The following is an 18,962-nucleotide window of genomic DNA, read 5'->3' on the forward strand; positions in this document are numbered from 1 at the left end:
AAGTAGAATTATGATTTGGATTTTGTGTGGCCATTTCAATAAAAGCTGCTCATAATGTTTACCAGGTTCTGGTGTGTAGACTTGCTCTTTTCCAATATCAGTTTGCATTTAGTACTTCAGCAAGTGATCTGTGGCATCCAGAAATAGGGCTGAAAACAGAGAAGCAGCAAAGGAGAACGTAAAATACAAATTATATATTTGAAAAGTAAGATTAAAACATATGGGATATATCTAAGAAAGTTAAGTATCAAACCACAAACTTGGGGAAAAATTTACTTTTTCAAAAATATAAAATAATTCAATTTTTGAGAAAGTAAGTTTTACTAGCATGAAATCCTATTTTATCAGGGCCAAAGATGTTCTTCATCAATAATTATGACCTGGAACACCATGAAAAACTCAAATACTTCTGGTTGATCAAGGCTGAACCATTTCATCAGCCTTTAAAGTAAGAATAGTAGATAGTTAATGTTCATGATCCAGTAGTGATTTCAGTGCAGCAAAGACTGCAACAATATATTAAGCAGTGTATTTCTGACAGTAAATTCTGGATTTCTGCATTTAATTGCTAATGAATAGATGTTAGAAGTTACTGTCAGTTTTACTCAGTATTGAACATGCTGTCTGAAAGGTAAAAACAAGGACTACAGATGCTGGAAACCAGATTCTAGATTAGATGGTGCTGGAAAAGCACAGCAGTTCAGGCAGCATCCGAGGAGCAGGAAAATCAATGTTTCAGGCAAAAGCCCTTCATCAGGAGTAAAGGCAGAGTGCCTGCAGGGTGGAGAGATAAATGAGAGAAGGGTGCTGTCTGAAAGCCTCATACTTATTAGTGGCACAATTTCAGGCCAATGTAAAAAGTTTAATTATGTAGTTTTTAATGTGAGCATGCGACATAGTGAATTCCAATACTTTTGCATAAGAGATAGTTCGATGCTGTGCAATTTATACTTGGACAAATTCAGATTTTTCAAATTGCTATATCTCCTTTAAAGTAGTATTCATGTATATACAAAATAATTATTCAATTGATACATTGTCATTCATAACATTTTAGCTTTAATTATCGCAGTTAATTCAAATCAAATTCTTTTAAGGATGATTTGTTACTATTGATGATCAATTATTACCCATGGAACAATTACTGATATTTGTCCATTTTTAGAGTGCCTTTGGCTAATTTCTCATTTTTTATGATTGCCTTGATAACCACATATCTACAGTGTCTTCAGTAGTCTAGTAATGGGACATTTTTTTTAATTCCCTGAAGATCTAATGCAAATCACCTTCACTCAAGTATAAGTTTTACTCATTCATACATTAGATCCATATTTTTACACCTTTGGATATTTTGACCCAGAGTATGAGTCCTGATTGTGTTTCTACATGACTGTCTAATGGTTTGTGTAGACATTCTTAATCAACCTATTCAGAGATGTTCTTACACACCTCTGGAACAGGTGGGACTTGACCCCGGACTTCCTGGTTCAGAGGAAGGGACACTTTCACTGCATTTCCTCTGGTTGATGTAAGCAATGTACTTGAAGCAGAATTATGAAGACTCAGTGGTATTAAATTGATTGAGATTATAATTAATTTTACCTTAAAAAAACAGTAATGTAAACATGTATGCTGCTCTCCAATAGCTCTTAAACCCATCTATTCACATACTTGTTACGTTTCGCAATCCTTTCTCTCAGCAAACCAGATTTCTCAACTTATAGTGGTCCTCATTTCATTAGTTTTCTTTGGTAGATAATTATTTTTATGTTTTGTTTAAAGGATGATTGCTTACTGTCCAATTAATTTCTCATACTTAAGATGCTCTGTGATATTTGGACTGCTCACAATCCCAGACAATTTTGGTTGGGTCAAGTTTGTCAATCCTGTACATAATACACAAATTTCTTTCAAAATTCTCTAGATTCTGGAACTGTTCCTATAGATTGAAGAATAGCTCATGTAACCCTATTTTTCAAAAATGCTCACCGTGAGAAAGGGAATTTTAGACTGCTTAGTCAGACGTTGGTAATGAAGAAAATGCTAGAGTCCATTATGAAAGTTTAAGTAGCAGAGCCACTTGGAAAACAGTGACAGGACTGGACAGAGTCAACACAGATTACAAATGAGAAATTGTGCTTGAACAATCTGCTGGAATATTTCAATGATGTAACGAGTAAGTTGATGTTGGGTGGGGTGGAGCAAGTGGAAGTGGTTTATTTAGATCCCTCAAATTTGCCGCCCAAGTTGAGAATGTTGTTACGAAGACATATGGTGTGTTGGCTTTCATTAGCAGGGGGATTGAGTTTAAGAACTGAGAGGTTATGCTGCAGCTCTATAGTTCCCTGGTTAGACCACACTTGGAATATTGTGTTCAGTTCTGGTCACCTCATTATGGTAAAATGTGGAAACTTTAGAGAGGGTGCAGAGATTTACCAGGAAACCGTCTGGAATGGAGGGCATATCTTATGAAGAAAGGTTGAGGGAGCTAAGGCTTTTCTCATTGGAGCGAAGAAGGATGAGAAGTGACTTGATAGACAAGTACAGGATGATGAGAGGCATAGATAGAGCAAACAATCAGAGACTTTTTCCCAGGACAGAAATGGCTATCACAAGGGGACATTGTGATTTTAAAGTGATTGGAGGGAGTTTTGGGGTAATGTCAGAGGTTGGTTCTTTATACAGAGAGTGGTGGGTGTGTGGAATGCACTGCCAGCAGTGGTAGTAGAGTCAGATACATTAGGGACTCTAATGCAACTCTTGGATAGGCATATGGACGATAGTAAAATGAAGGGTATATGGGTTATTTCGATCTCAGAGTGGGATAAGTGATTGACACAACATCAAGGGCTGAAGGGCCTGTACTATGCTGAATTGTTCTGTTCTATGTAGACTTTCAGAGGCTTTTGATAAGGCCTTTCCTAAGAGATTAGCAGGTGAAATTAAAGCACATGGGTTGGGGGTAGTCTATGACATAGAGAACTGGTTGGCAGACGTGAAACAAGTAGTAGGAATAAATGGGTCTTCTTCCAAATGGCAGGCAGTGATGGGTACCACAGGGATTAGTGCATAGACCTCAGCTATTCACAAAATGTACTAAATAATTTAGATGAGGGAATTGAATGTAATATCTCCAGTTTACAGAGAACATTAAGCCAGGTGGGAGGGTGAATAGTGAGATGCTTCAGTATAATTTGGACAAGTTGAGTGAGTGAGTAAAGTCATGGCAGATGAAGTATAATGTGGATAAATGTGAAGTTAGAGTAAAAAGTGAGGTCTGCAGATGCTGGAGATCAGAGCTGAAAATGTGTTGCTGGTTAAAGCGCAGCAGGTCAGGCAGCATCAAAGGAACAGGAAATTCGACGTTTCGGGCAAAAGCCCTTCATCCTGATGAAGGGCTTTTGCCCGAAATGTCGAATTTCCTGTTCCTTGGATGCTGCCTGACCTGCTGCGTTTTAACCAGCAACACATTTTCAGCGTAAATGTGAAGTTATCCACTTTGGTGCCAAAAGCAGATTCATATTTGAATGGTAATAGATTGGAAAAGTCCACTATTCACTGAAAGTAAACATGCAGTTGCAGGAGGTGGTGAAGAAGGCAATTTGTATGTTGGCCTTCATTGAGAAGATTTGAGTACAGGAGCAAGAGTGTCTTGCTGCAATTGTACAAGACCTTGGTGAGACCATACCGGAGTATTGCAAGCAGTTTGGTTTCCTCATATGAGGAAGGATGTTCCTGCTATAGAAGAAGTGCAATGAAGATTTACCAGCTTGATGTCTTGGATAGCAGAGCTGATGTCAGAAGAGAGATTGGATCAGTTAAGACTATATTAAATAGAGTTTAGAAGAATGAGGGGGAATCTCAGAAAAACTTCTAAATTTCTAACTGAACTAGACCGGATAAATGCAGGAAATACATTTCTGAAGACTGAGTAGTCCAAAACCAAGGAGTCACTGTTTAAGGATAATGGGTAGGCCATGTAGGACTGAGGTGAAGAAACGTTTCTTCACCCAGGGAGTTGTGAGCCTGTGCAAGCCTCTGTCACAGAAAACGGTGGAAGCCAAAACATGGAGTATTTTCGATAAAGAGTTGGGTATAATTCTTAGGTATAAAAGGATCAAAGCAAATGGGGAGAAAGCAGAACAGTGCTTTGTGTTGAATGATCAAACATGATTCTATTGAATGGTGAAGCAAGCACAAAGGTCTGAATGGCCTCCTCCTCCACCTATTTTCTGTGTTTCAGTTAAATCAGGATAATGTTTTCTTAAATACTGTTATTGAAGCATGTTCATGACATTTCCATATTCAATATCTAACTTTGACCACAGATGTGATCGACGCAATGACTGTGGTGATGGTAGTGATGAACGAGGCTGTAGGTACCAACCTTGCACCCAACACCAGTTTACATGTCAGAATGGCCGCTGTGTTTCACAGTTATGGGTCTGTGATGGTGATAACGATTGTGGAGATAGATCTGATGAGATGAAACACCTGTGCATCACCTCGGAGCCAACATGCCCTCCACATCATTTCAAATGTGACAATGGAGCCTGTATTGAAAGTGGCAGGGTGTGCAATGACATGGATGATTGTTCTGATAACAGTGATGAAAAAACATGTGGTACGTATTTAATTTCAGAACTTTTGTGAACCTGCTGCTTAAAATTTTGAAGGATGATTCTGGAATTGTCCAATTGGTGAAAGAGGTATAGGATATCAAAACTTTAGAATTAAACAAGATATAATCAGCTTTCACATTTTGTCACCATTGTAATAAGAAGAATGACTCAATTCAAAGTACAATTGATTCAGGTATACTTCAGTTTTATTAGGTTGGTGTTAATGCAAATTGGTTTCCACTGTCCTACAGTGTTGAAGTTGATATGTCAGCAGAGGCTGAGATCAGTCTTTTCTGAGCAGAATCCCAAAGATTGAAGATGTTTCACTCCCAGATGGCATGCTGCACTCTAACTGTCAATTAGAATTTTGTCTTTTAATCTGTTTTCTTCTTGCCAATTATATCTGCACATCTCCTTGCTGGGGTATGGTAAGTGTATAGCTGAAAAATGTGTTGCTGGAAAAGCGCAGCAGGTCAGGCAGCATCCAAGGAGCAGGAGAATCGACGTTTCGGGCATAAACCCTTCTTCAGGAATGAGGAAGGTGTGCCAAGCAGGCTAAGATAAAAGGTAGGGAGGGTGGACTTGGGGGAGGGGCATTAGAAATGCGATAGGTGGAAGAAAGTTAAGGTGAGGGTGATAGGCCAGAGAGGGGATGGGGGCAGAGAGGTCAGGAAGAAGATTGCGGGCCAAGAAGGCGGTGCTGAGTCTGAGGGTTGGGACTGAGATAAGGTGGGGGTGGGGAAATGAGGAAGCTGGAGAAATCTGCATTCATCCCTTGTAGTTGGAGGGTTCCTAGGTGGAAGATGAGGTGCTCTTCATCCAGGCGTCGTGTTGCCATGGTCTGGTGATGGAGGAGGCCAAGGACCTGCATGTCCTTGGCGGAGTGGGAGGGGGAGTTAAAGTGTACAGCCACTGGGCAGTTGGGTTGGTTGATGCGGGTGTCCCAAAGGTGTTCTCTGAAATATTCCGCAAGTAGGCAGCCCGTTTTCCCAATGTAGAGGAGGCCACGTCGGGTGCAGCGGATGCAGTAAATGACGTGTGTGGAGGTGCAGGTGAATTTGTGACGGATATGGAAGGATCCCTTGGGGCCTTGGAGGGAAGTGAGGGGGGAGGTGTAGGCGCAAGTTTTGCATTTCTTGCGTTTGCAGGGGAAGGTGCCAGGAGTGGAGGTTGGGTTGGTGAGGGGTGTGGACCTGACGAGGGACTCGCGGAGGGAGTGGTCTTTCCGGAACGCTAATAGGGGAGGGGAGGAAAATATATCCTTGGTGGTGGGGTCTGATTGGAGGTGGTGGAAATGACGAAGGATGATACGATGTATCAGGAGGTTGTTGGGGTGGTAGGTGAGGACCAGTGGGGTTCTGTCCTGGTGGCGATTTGAGGGGCGGGGTTCAAAGGCGGAAGAGCGGGAAGTGGAGGAGATGCGGTGGAGAGCATCGTCAACCACATCTGAGGGGAAATTGCGGTCTTTGAAGAAGGAGGCCATCTGGGTTGTTCGGTATTGGAATACATTCTCCTGGGAGCAGATGCGGCGGAGGCGAAGGATTTGGGAATATGGGATGGCGTTTTTACAGGGGGCAGGGTGGGAGGAGGTGTAATCTAGGTAGCTGTGGGAGTCGGTCGGTTTATAGTAAATGTCCGTGTGGAGTCGGTCGCCCCAGATAGAAACGGAGAGGTCTAGGAAGGGGAGGAGGAGTCTGAGACAGTCGGGGTGCAAGGTCTTAGTAAAGTGGATGAACTGTTCAACCTCCTCGTGGGAGCACGAGGTAGTGCTGATACAGTCATCGATGTAGCGGAGGAAAAGGTGGGGGGGGTGGTGCCAGTGTAGCTACGGAAGATGGACTGTTCCACATATCCGATGAAGAGGCAGGCATAGGGCCCATGCGGGTGCCCATGGCTATTCCTTTGTTTTGGAGGAAGTGGGAGGATTGGAAAGAGAAGTTGTTCAGAGTGAGGACCAGTTCAGTCAGTCGAAGGAGGGTGTCAGTGGAAGGGTACTGGTTGGGTTGGCGGGAAAGAAAGAAGCGGAGGACTTTGAGTCCTTCGTGATGGGGGATGGAGGTGTATAGGGACTGGATGTCCATGGTGAAGATAAGGCATTGGGGGCTGGGGAAGCAAAAATCATGGAGAAGGTGGAGGGCATGGGTGGTGTCCCAAACGTAGGTCGACTAAGAGGGACAGGACCATGTCGAGGTATGCAGAGATGAGTTCGGTGGGGCAGGAGCAGGCTGAGACAATGGGTCGGCCGGAGCAGTCAGGTTTTTGGACTTTGGGCAGGAGGTAGAAATGGGCGGTGCGGGTTTGTGGGACTGTGAGGTTGGAGGCAGTGAATGGGAGATCCCCTGAGGTGATGGATGATCTGGGAGATGATGGTTTGATGGTGGGAAGTGGGGTCATGGTCAAGGGGGCAGTAGGAGGAGGTGTCCGCAAGTTGGCGTTTAGCCTCAGCAATGTAAAGATCAGTGCGCCAAACTACCACCACGCCTCCCTTGTCTGCCGGTTTGATAGTGAGGTTGGGGTTGGAGCGGAGGGAGTGAAGGGCTGCACGTTGCGAGGGTGAGAGGTTGGAGTGGGTAAGAGAGGTGGACAGGTTGAGGCGGTTAATGTCACAGCGGCAGTTGGCCATGAAGTGATCGAGGGCGGGTAAGAGGCCAGCACGGGTGTCCAGGTGGATGGGATGTGTTGGAAGCGGGAGAAGGGGTCGTCAGAGGGTGGGCGAGAATCCTGGTTGAAAAGTAGGTGCGGAGGCCAAGGCGGTGGAAGCATTGTTTGATGTCTCGCCGCGTGTTGAACTCGTTAATCCAGGACCGTAAGGGGATTCATTTTATCATGTGTGAAAATTTTGTGTGCTGTCCTACCTGAGCTGCTAACACAAACACATCGCCCTAGTCTCATGCATTCCATACATTTCCAGTAGGAGATTGCTAGATACTGGTTGTTTTTTAAAAAACATAAAATTTGAAATTATTTTTCTTTCACGAGTCCAAGACAATTCTGGTAATGAGAACACCCTTATCCCAACTCCTCTCCAAGTTGAGATCAGTTAATTCACTATTTAAAGTCTGGTTGAAGATTTGTAGCTCGGGTGTCCGTTGTTGTGGTTCTGTTTGCCGAGCTGGAAGTTTTTGCTGCAAATGTTTCGTTCCCTGGCTAGGGAACATCATCAGTGCTATTGGAGCCTCCTGTGAAGCGCTGCTTTGATGTTTCTTCCGGTATTTATAGTGGTTTGTTCTTGCCGCTTCCGGGTGTCAGTTTCAGCTGTAGTAGTTTGTATGTGGGGTATGTGGAACATCCACACTCAGACAACAACTCACTAGAACAAAGGACCCAATAGCCAGCACGAGCCAAACTAACGTAGTTTACAAAATACCATGCAAGGACTGCACAAAACACTATATAGGACAAACAGGAAGACAGCTAACAATCCGCATCCATGAACACCAACTAGCCACAAAACGACACGACCAGCTATCCCTAGTAGCCATACACTCAGACAACCAGGAACATGAATTTGACTGGGAAAACACTACCATCATAGGACAAGCCAGACAGAGAACAGCCAGGGAATTCCTAGAGGCATGGCATTCATCCACAAACTCCATTAACAGACACATGGACCTGGACCCCATATACAAACCACTACAGCTGAAACTGACACCCGGAAGCGGCAAGAACATCCATCAACAGACACATCGACCTGGACCCCACATACAAACTACTACAGCTGAAACTGACACCCAGAAGCGGCAAGAACAAACCACTATAAATACCGGAAGAAACATCAAAGCAGCGCTTCACAGGAGGCTCCAATAGCACTGATGATGTTCCCTAGCCAGGGAACGAAACGTTTGCAGCAAAAACTTCCAGCTCGGCGAACAGAGCCACAATAATTCACTATTGTTTAGAAATTGAATCTGAAAGCTTCCTGGTGTTCATAGCTGAGCCATTAATTTTAAAGTGTTTTATCTGTATCTCCGTTCGCTGAAACTTGTCAGATTCATGGTAGACAGCTTTCCAGGTCACACAAAATTTAATGTTCCTACTCTCTTCGGGAGTTGCTGCTATGAGTAGATATGTCCTTGGAGATTATATACCATAATTCCTGCCTCCAGTTGCCCTGACAGTCCAACAGTATATTCCCTTTTTATGCACTTTATTATTAAGTTGTTTGGAATTCAGCCGCCTCATAGAAGTGATTTTAATTTTGGAGTAAATCATAGTTCTATATCTTTATTTTAAACTATTTAACTAACCTGGCACTTTGCAAATGAAAAAAACTCATCTTCAAATTTATTTTATCTCTGGTTCATAAGAATAGTGTATTAATAATTTAAATAATAATCATTCCATAGGAAGCTATTTGAACTGTGATTTTGTTAATAATTTTGCATTTTCTGATTATGTTGTTACAGGTGTTGATGAATGCAATGATCCTGCACTGAATCACTGCACACATAAGTGCACCAACACATTGACTAGTTTCTTCTGCTCTTGTAACCCTGGCTACCATCTCATGAGTGATCAACAGACTTGTGAAGACATTGATGAATGCAATGTAACACCGGCTGTTTGCAGTCAGATTTGTGAAAACACAGAGGGTTCCTACATCTGCAAATGTGCCCCAGGACATCTTCGAGAACCTGATGGAAGAAGCTGTCGCCAAAACAGCAATATTGCTCCTTATCTCCTCTTCAGTAATCGCTACTACATACGTAATCTGTCTGTTGATGGGGAAATTTATACTCTTGTTCAACAAGGGCTCATTAATGTGGTGGCATTGGACTTTGACAGAGTTGAGCAAAGGTTGTACTATATTGACTTGGGTCGAAGAATTATTGAACGGATGTTCCTGAATGGAACCAAAAAGGAAACTATCATTAACCATGATATACAAGGTGCAGAAGGCCTGGCTGTTGACTGGGTTGGAAGGTAATATAACTATTCAGTTGCAATGTTTGGGAACCAATGCTTGTTATTATTTCCAAACTAAACTGCATAATAGACTCAGCCTTTGTTAAAACTGGTTTTAATTTAACACAGACTTTTAAGGATTGAATAATTTTTCATTATCCCAAAGTTAAATAAAGATTTGTAAAGACATACTGTTGTGTCTTGTAATGTCAAATGGATATGATGGGTAGTATTCAGTTTGAAATTACATTGTCTGAAAAAATCTTTTTAAAATTATGTAGTACTTATCGATTCCATAGTGAGTGAAGCCAGAACTAGTTGTCAGGTTGTTTCACATTACTGGGCATCGCTTCAGCTTAACCTGAGATGGATTACTGAACATTTAGGAACAGGAGTAGACCATTTAGCCCTTTGAATCTGTTCTGCGTTTCAATAAAATCAGATCTAAGCTGATTTGATTTATTATTACTGAAAAAGTGTGACCTTTATAATACGTTCTGCAAGTACAAAAAACATTTTATGGAAGACATATTCATCAGAATTCAATCTATAGTAAATAAAACAATAAATAAAACCAAATATTTGAAGGTGACGTAAGTGTAACATTAATCATTAACAGCTCAAGTGTTGCATGCTGCAGACTGCTGATCTGTTCTGAAGAGTGAATTGAAGCCACCAGAAGCTTATGTAAAACTTCTCCAGATTTTTATGCATGTTCATTGCTAGAAATAAGGAGGTAACTTCAACAGTTTCTGGATCTAATAATCGAATCGTGGTTGTAGGGAGCACAGATAGTGCAAGTATGATGTCAGTAGGCTTTTTTTCTTCCCAGTATTCCTTTTGAGTGTGGGTCTCCACTATGAGCTCAGATCATGAAGCTTATTCTAAGCTTCCAGTTGTCTCTGGGAGGTGACTCTAAATTCACAAGAGCATGCCAGCACATTTATTGTCAGATCGTGATAGAAACTTCAACACTACTGCAGTTTTCCATTAACAGTATGACCTCTTAACCACTTGAATCATTACGCTACTTGCTTGTGAATATATACAAGCAGTGAAATGAGTGAACCAACAGAGATTTGAGCGTGTTTAATACCCTTTATTTTGTAAGTCAGTTGGATATTTCTTTTCTGAAATAAAACCAAAAACCAGCAGGTCTAATAGCATTTCTTCATTAACTTTGATTACTCTGCGCAGATACTTGCAGAATTATTGAACATTTACACAATTTTCTGTTTTTATTTCAAATTTTCAGCATCCATAGTTGTTTGCTCTTATATTTCTTTTCCTACATATGTTTAAAGATGCAGTGGAATGAGTTGAAATTTTGTTAACAGTGGCATTGAATATTTGGTGGGGAATAGTGAGAGAGGTTAAGGCTAATGATAAATGGGCATGGCCAGAATCAAATAAGTTTAACCCTGTCAACTTCCTTACATTTTAATTTCTAAAAATGCATTTATTGTATACTCTAGACAATAGATTGCTGTTTCGTTCGATCAGTTGCTTCTCAGTATTATCTACTGATGTACTAGAAAAAAAACAACAGTGAGGACCATTCAACCCACCATGGCTATGCCAGATCTCTGAATGAATTGTCAATTAGTCTGACTGCCCTGCTTTTCCTCCAGAACTCTGAAAATCTTTCCTTTTGAAATATTTATTCAAATTTATTGTGTATGCGCTAATATTGAAAAATGTTGAATATTGTCTTTTGGCGCAAGTCAAATGAGTCTTTTTATTTTTGTTGCAGGAAGCTGTACTGGCTTGATCAGTTTAAAAATTGCCTTAATGTTGCTGAACTTGATGGAAGGTTCCGTAAAATGCTAGCCGATCGCTGTGTGGATACAAGCAATATTTACTGCTTTGAGAATCCTCGAGCTATTGCTGTATATCCAAAATATGGGTAAGAGAACCTAAAATTGTTTAGGCATACTTTTAAAGAAAATCACATCAAGGGCTAGAGTTTGTACTTTGGCACAATTGGCGATACTGGTGTAATGACACATGATTTTGAAGAATGCTTTATCGTCTTGGGCTTCTGCTCAAATTCTTTTACATATTGACAAGGATGAAGTTTTCATCTGAACTACATGTTTTAAAATGTAATTTTTAAAAACTTTGAAATGTTCCTTGATATGTTGGAGCACTACCTTTGAAAACTTTTATTAACATAGCTGAAATATATAAATATATAATTATCAATAAAGTGTTTTAAATCACAATGCCAACCCAACATCTCTGAGTAACCAAATCTAAATTATTGAAGCCTATACAGATACGCAACTATTCTAGTGAGATTGTGGCACAGTATTCAATTGCTTATTCATTCAAAATGTGCTTAGAAGGAATGGACTAGGAAGCAGGGACCTGGAAATGGCCAGGGAAACATTTGGAGTAGGATAGTGACAAGACTGCCTGTCACCTTCTCAGGACCATAGCGTTCTGCCAGGAGCAGGGAAGCAGAGGATGGCTACTTCTGCTCAGAGGCCAGTGGTTCCAAATTATGTCATGATCTGGTTCAGGACCAGAAATGTTTTTATTGTTTAAAGCAGACAAAACTTGAGATTCCATGTGCTGGCTGAGAGATAAAGCCACAAGATTTAATAGTTTTGATAAGTATGTGAAGTATTGAAAGTAAAACAAATTATAATAAATCTAGAAATTAGACTCTAACATCCACAATAAACAGGCAAATTAGAGTTAACAGACAAACAGTGGCTGAACATACCACAGAGCACATCAAATAGCAGCTGTAGTCAAGACAGGTTTTTCAGTAACCAACTCAAATGGTAAAGGTGCTGCCAGTGAAAACTCACATTACAATGTTTTCTCCTTCACAAAGTTCCCCCTCCTCATTGTTGACTGCTTCAATAACTGTTCACATCTTAGTAGTTCAATCTCTTCCCCTATATCTACATTCCATTAGATTCCTGAGGCTGGACTCCAATATGTACCTACAGGCACAATTTCAGCTCCTTTTTAGGAACCTAACTTCACTAGTTTGTCACTGCTCCTAGATTTCTCCAAGCTCCAATATTTCTCAGTTGTAACAAGCACATATTTTTTATGACCTTCCATCTCCCCCAGTGTCCATTGCACTAAACTAACAAGGGTTTTTCTGAACTCTACTTCCCTCTATCTTCTCAGCTTCTCTGGAATTTTGCTGAGCCCTGACTTCATGGACACAGAAGTTCTGCTGTCCAGAAACTTCTTCCTCTGCCAATAAATAACTGAGCAATGAGCAGCTTAAAGGTAGCAACCTGTTACTTAGCTTGCCTCTGACCAATGACAGTTCTCTCAATCTCTTCCCCCTGACTAAAACTGACCCTAACCCTTGAACTGCCATTCACTAACCATTGAACTGATCTGGGTGAGTGACCGAAACTCTCCGAAAAAGTCCATCCATTGTTATCAGGCAGGGATAAACGTGTCAAACAGTAGAACACTTTGTGCTTAGAAGATATAGACTTGGTAGGCAGCAAGCCCAGGCACCAAACTAGATACAAATTTAAGTGATGAATTCATGGTTCAAACCTATTACTCCTTGCATTTTATGAGCAGTGAATGTGAGGAGACAACCTGTTGAATTCCAGGGGTCGTCCTTTGGATTTGTTGGGGGAGGGGTCATAATTGGGCGAACCGTGCCCTGTCTGGGGCCTCCAGAAACAATGGCCACCTTGATTTGAACTCTTCTTGCTTCTCTCACCAACCACTATTAGTCTAGCTGGTGCTGCCTGATGACTGCTGGCAATTTTCAAGCACACTTCATCTATTCTGAGAGTGGTGATGCATGGAAAAAAGCAATGCACACAATTGTATAGAAGCACAATCACAAGGATGTCATTACTACTTTGCTGGAACTCCTGACATTATGGAAACATACCAATAGACTTTATTACTGTAATTTTCATCACAGCTATGTTTAGTTAACAATAGTGAAGCCAACACAGTAAATTGAGCAAATATACATTGTACAAGGTGAACTTGACCAAATGATCTGAATCATACCATGCTCATCATTCCTGTGTCAATTTGCACTTGTAGTGAGATGCCTGCTCAAATTGAAAGTGAAACCATAAACTGTCGCAAGAAATGAATTAAGATCATGGCTGATCTGTTTGTATCTCAAATTCCACAGTTCCCAACTACTCCTGATAAACTTGATTATACTGGCTAACAAGTATTTTATCTACATCTGCCTTAAAAATATTCAAAAACCATGACTTCACAGCCTTCAGAGGTAGAGAGTTCTAAACACCTATAGCCCTTTGAAAGAAGGATGTTCTGCTCATCTCTGGCCCAATAAGGCAGTTCTTAAGTTTGAAATACAGCCACTGGTTCTGGATTAAGCCACAAGAGGAAACCTCATTTCTACATATACCTTGTCAACCTGGTTCACAATCTTACATACATCAATCAAGTTACTCCAGACCAGATATGGCACACTGGTACCTGGCAGACAATGCAACCATGTGAACTCACCTTCTATGCAGGGAACAGATCCAACTCTCCATGTTGTGTAAGAACTTCTATTTAGAGCAAAAGAAAATGTGCTTTAACAATTTTATTGAGTTGATTGAAATTCTTGTCATGCTGCAAATTGACAACATAAAATTTGATTTGAGTTTACATTTTTTATAACTTTCTGCAGATATATTTTCTGGACTGACTGGGGTTATCAAGCATATATTGGACGCATGGGTATGGATGGTAAAAACAAATCTGCCATTGTTACCACAAAATTGGAATGGCCCAATGGATTGACCATTGACTACACAAATGATAAACTCTATTGGACCGATGCTCATCTGAATTATATTGAGTAAGTATTTCTAAAGTTTCTTGCAAATTTTAACTTTGATAACAAAGTGTTGGGATGATACAATAGATATGCAAGATCACATTTTAAATTAAGAATAGTACTCCAGATATTCCTGAACAGCGTGAAGGATGACATAGACCACCATGTGCTGGCCATGGCTCTAATCTTACCATTAATGACTTATTCCTTTATTTGCCTTTCTGGTAAGGATACACCGCAATGAAAAAATGCAATGCTACTAATACTAACTATGTACATTTAGGTAATGTATTAATTGAGCTGATTTTAAAATAACTGGCATATTCTGTACATTAATAATTACAGCCCCTTGTAACAAACAGTTGGTGATCTATGACTTTAACTAGAAGCTATCACTTTTCATTAGTATCTGACTGGGATATCAAAAATTGCATATCAATTCCAGCATTTAGCAGGGAGAGCCTTTACCCAGAAATGTTTTGACCTAGTTAACAGTTGCAGATATCTTGTGTTTGTTTAGATGCAAAAGTGGGAAAATAAATTGACATAGGTTTCAAGGAAAATTTGAGCCTGTATCAAAATATGGAACGTAGAATATATTTTGTTGCATTGCTTCCTTTTAATAGTTGCATTTAATTTTCCTTCTGTGCTGTGAAATGACAGCTGCCATTTCCTTCTATAAGATTGCAGTAATCTAAGCCACACACTTTTCCACATTTGTCACTTCTTTAATCTTTTAAACCAATTGTGATGACTAGTTTAATATAAAAAGTCTTTAAAATTATCATTGAAAGTTCAGTGCTTGGAAGCATTTTACTGGTTGATTGTGTGACCTTCTGATGGTTTGATTTTTATAGATTTTCCAACCTGGATGGGAACCATCGGCACACAGTATTTGGTGGAACCCTAAGCCACCCATTTGCCATTAGCCTATTTGAAGATACGATATATTGGACTGATTGGAACACAAAATCAGTTGAGAAAGCAAATAAATACACTGGAGAAGGCAGAGTGTTGTTGGTAAATACCACCCATCGGCCCTTTGACATCCATGTATATCACCCATACAGACAGCCAATTGGTAAGTAAGTAATTTTAAAACTGATGTAAATTGGAGCATTTTGTAGCTCAAGTATTCTCTATGTTGCATTACAAGTCACATTTTGGAATGAATAATAATTTCTTAATTAATTACTTCTGAACATTCAACCAGTTAAGATGCATGTTTTATTGGTACGACTTATTCAATTTGTCTTATAATACTGTTCTCAATTTTTATATTTTGGTTACATATGTTAGGGCTGTGCATGCACAGTAGTATAGAATTCTGAACTGAAATTACTTGATGAATAGCAATGAAAATGTGAGTTGTACTGTCTTTTTACTCCCCACATTTTACTCTGCTGCTCCAGGGAAAACAGCCCCAGCTTATTCATCCTCTCCCTATAGCTCAAATCTTCCAATCCGGCAACATCCTTGTAAACCTTGACTGAACCCTTTCAAATTTCACAATATTCTTCCAAGAAAAAGAAGACAAGAATTGCACACAATATTCCAACAGTGGCCTAGCCAATGTCCTGTACAGCTGCAACATGCTCTGACTAGTAAAGGAAAGCATACCAAATGCCTTCTTAACTATCCTCTCCATCTGTGACTCTACTTTCAAGGAGCTATGAACCGCACTCCAAGGTCTCTTTGTTCAACAACACTTCCTAGAACCTTACCATTAAGTGTATAAGTCCTGCTCTGATTTGTTTTTCCAAAATGCAGCACCTTGCATTTATCTAAATTAAACTCTGTCTGCCACTCCTTAGGCCATTGGCCTATCTGATTAGGATTGATTGTATTCTGAGGTAACCTTCTTTGCTGTCCACTGTACCTCCAATATTGGTGTCATCTGCAAACTTACTAAATATACCTCCTATGTTGACATTTATGTAAATGACAAAATATAGTGAACCAGGCACCGATCCTTGTGGCACTCCATGTGTCACAAGCCTCCAGTCTGAAAAGCAACCCTCCACTACCACCCTCTTTTCTTCTCTCTCTCTCTCTCTAGCTTTGAACTAGTTCTTGTATTCCATGAGGTCTAACCTTACTAACCAATCTCTCATGGAAAACCTTGACGAACACCTTACTAAAGTCCATATAGACCGTCCACCACTCTGCTCTCATCAATCCTCTTTGTTACTTCTTCAAAAAAACTCAATCAAGTTCATGAGACATTAACGATCATGACTGATTTAACTGCTTTCTTTAATACTTAATAATCTGTCAACCTCTGGCTGTGTCTTTTGTCCATTTACTATGATTAATCCGTGCTAATAAATTGCCCCAATAGGATGAGCCACATGCTTTATGCCCATTCCCTTCTTCTTAATGAACAGTGAAGCAAAATGCCAATCCACGGAAAGTATAATGTATTAAGGAATGACAGCAATAAAAAGAAAATAAATGAAATTGTGATAGCCATGTCCATCAGATGTCTCAGATAATGAGCTGCTTTTGAATTAGAGTCAGCATTTTGATTCTTCTTTGCCTGACAATAAGTAGAATTCTTCACTTCTTTTAGTCTAATATACTTGGCAGCAACAACCCAGTACTGCGCCTCATCGTCAGTCTCATCAACCTCCCTGTCCGATAGGGAAAATTGCTTGTTAATAACATCAATTTCAGCCTGTAGATACTTGTATTGATGATGACCATTGTCAAACTCCCTCTTGTAATCTTTCCTCTGTTGGCCTGGAGTGATAGGTGAGGATTGACTTTCTAAATCATCTTAATTCAGTTCATCGGCCCCAGTTGTATAGTCTATGTCATAGCCTTCATTCTTTGGTCTTTTTGTTCTTCCCGGCCTCATCTTCCTAGGTGGCCTTCTTTCTTTGGCTTAGTTTCATCAGATTCTCTGCAAGAATGAATGTTTATTTATTCTTTTAAAAAGCTGCATCTTGATTGTTCTCAAAGCTGAGAGAGTGAAAGCTGTTCATGTTTCCAGTTACTTTATTATGCAGCCATGCACCACATTTCCAATCACTGTTTATTAGTTGCTTCCTTGTATGCGCATTGAAAGAAATTTCTTTGCTAACAGTTACTTTTATACCTCTCCTCTTTCTAGCAAGCAATCCATGTGATAAAGATAATGGTGGCTGCTCCCACCTATGTCTGATAGCAGAAGGTGGTCAAGGTCACACATGTGAATGTCCAGATAACTTCATTAAGCAGTCTGGCAGCGTCACTCAATGTATCCCCATGTGCACAAGTACACAGTATAGATGTCTTGACAATGAAAGGTACAATAATTAATGCTGCATTATTATTTCTTTGCATTTTCAACTCCGATCTAGTGTTATTTGTATTTCTAGTGTTTTCTGCTTGTGTTTTAGAATTTCACCATTTTTTCAGTTTTATTTAATTATGACTGGATTTTAATAAAAAGGTAAATGCTGTTACAGATGTTTCAAGAAAGAAAAGCTGAATAGTTCAAATATAATGGACACATTCCACTAACCTATTCCTTTATCCTGCATATCCCATGGCCAATTCCCCCGACCTGCACATTTTTATACTGTGGGAAGAAACTGGAGGAGAGGTGCATAGACACAGGGAGAATGTGCCAACTCCATACAGACAGTCACCTAAGGGTGGCATTAAACCCGGGTCGAGGACGCTATGAGTGCTAACTGGTGAGCCACCGTGCTATCCCAAGTAAGCAGAGTTAGGAAGGTTCTGAAGACATGCCTTTTCTGATAAAGGTCTCTTACTTGGATCTCCCTGCTGTCATTTGAAGATCAAGTTAGCCCTTGAAAAATAGGAAACATTTTTTGTTTCTTTCCTTGCCCAATTCCCTTTGGCCCGGGAAGAATGTATTTTCTGTCATTTCAATCTCTTCTGTCGTTGATCCTATCAGAGTTTTTCATTTTATCTTTGTTCCATCTTCACTGAAAACCAATTGTATCTCTAATTTAGAATCATTGAATCATAGAAGTGTGGTAAAAGACTGCATACTAAAGTAACAGTGACACTGTGGCTCAGTGGTTGGCACTGCTGCCTCACAGCACCAGGGACCCAGGTTCGATTCGCGACTCTAGCAACTGTCTGGGTGGGTTTGCTCCAGGTGCTCTGGTTTCCTCCCACAGTCCAAAGATGTTCACGTTAGGTGAGTTGACAATGCTGAATTGCCCATAGTGTTCAAGGTTATGTAGGTTAGGTGCATTAGTCAGGGCTAAATGTAAAGTGATAGAGGAATGGGATACTCTTCAGAAGGTCGGTGTGGACTTGCTGGGATGATGTGCCTGTTTCCAGGCGTAGCACCCTCTGTGTGAAAAAGTTGCCCCTTAGGTCTTTTTTATATCTTTTCCCTCTCACCCTAAACCTATGCCCTCTAGTTCTGGACTCCCCGACCCCAGGGAAAAAAAAATGTCTATTTATCCTATCCATGCCCATCATGATTTTGTAAACCTCTATAAGGTCACCCCTCTGCCTCCGATGCTCCAGGGAAAACAGCCCCAGCCTGTTCAGACTCTCCCTACAACTCAAATCCTCCAACCCTAGAAACATCCTTGTAAATCTTTTCTGAACCCTTTGAAGTTTCACAACATCTTTCTGATAGGAGGGAGATTAGAAATGCA

At 40.4% G+C, this 18,962-nt stretch overlaps 1 protein-coding gene across 1 annotated transcript in view; it reads left to right on the plus strand.

The window, feature by feature from the left end:
- The window catches only part of lrp2a (low density lipoprotein receptor-related protein 2a), a 290,923-nt gene that overhangs the window by 174,052 nt on the left and 97,909 nt on the right, over window positions 1-18,962 (plus strand). Inside the window, exons 51-56 of the mRNA XM_060827752.1 lie at window positions 4,329-4,624; window positions 9,032-9,548; window positions 11,284-11,436; window positions 14,185-14,355; window positions 15,192-15,415; window positions 17,450-17,624. Of these exons, the coding sequence (XP_060683735.1) occupies window positions 4,329-4,624; window positions 9,032-9,548; window positions 11,284-11,436; window positions 14,185-14,355; window positions 15,192-15,415; window positions 17,450-17,624 (1,536 nt within the window). The remainder of the gene's footprint in view (window positions 1-4,328; window positions 4,625-9,031; window positions 9,549-11,283; window positions 11,437-14,184; window positions 14,356-15,191; window positions 15,416-17,449; window positions 17,625-18,962) is intronic.

The sequence above is a fragment of the Hemiscyllium ocellatum genome, chromosome 7 (genome assembly GCF_020745735.1).
Source record: "Hemiscyllium ocellatum isolate sHemOce1 chromosome 7, sHemOce1.pat.X.cur, whole genome shotgun sequence".
Classification (NCBI taxonomy): Eukaryota; Metazoa; Chordata; class Chondrichthyes; order Orectolobiformes; family Hemiscylliidae; genus Hemiscyllium; species Hemiscyllium ocellatum.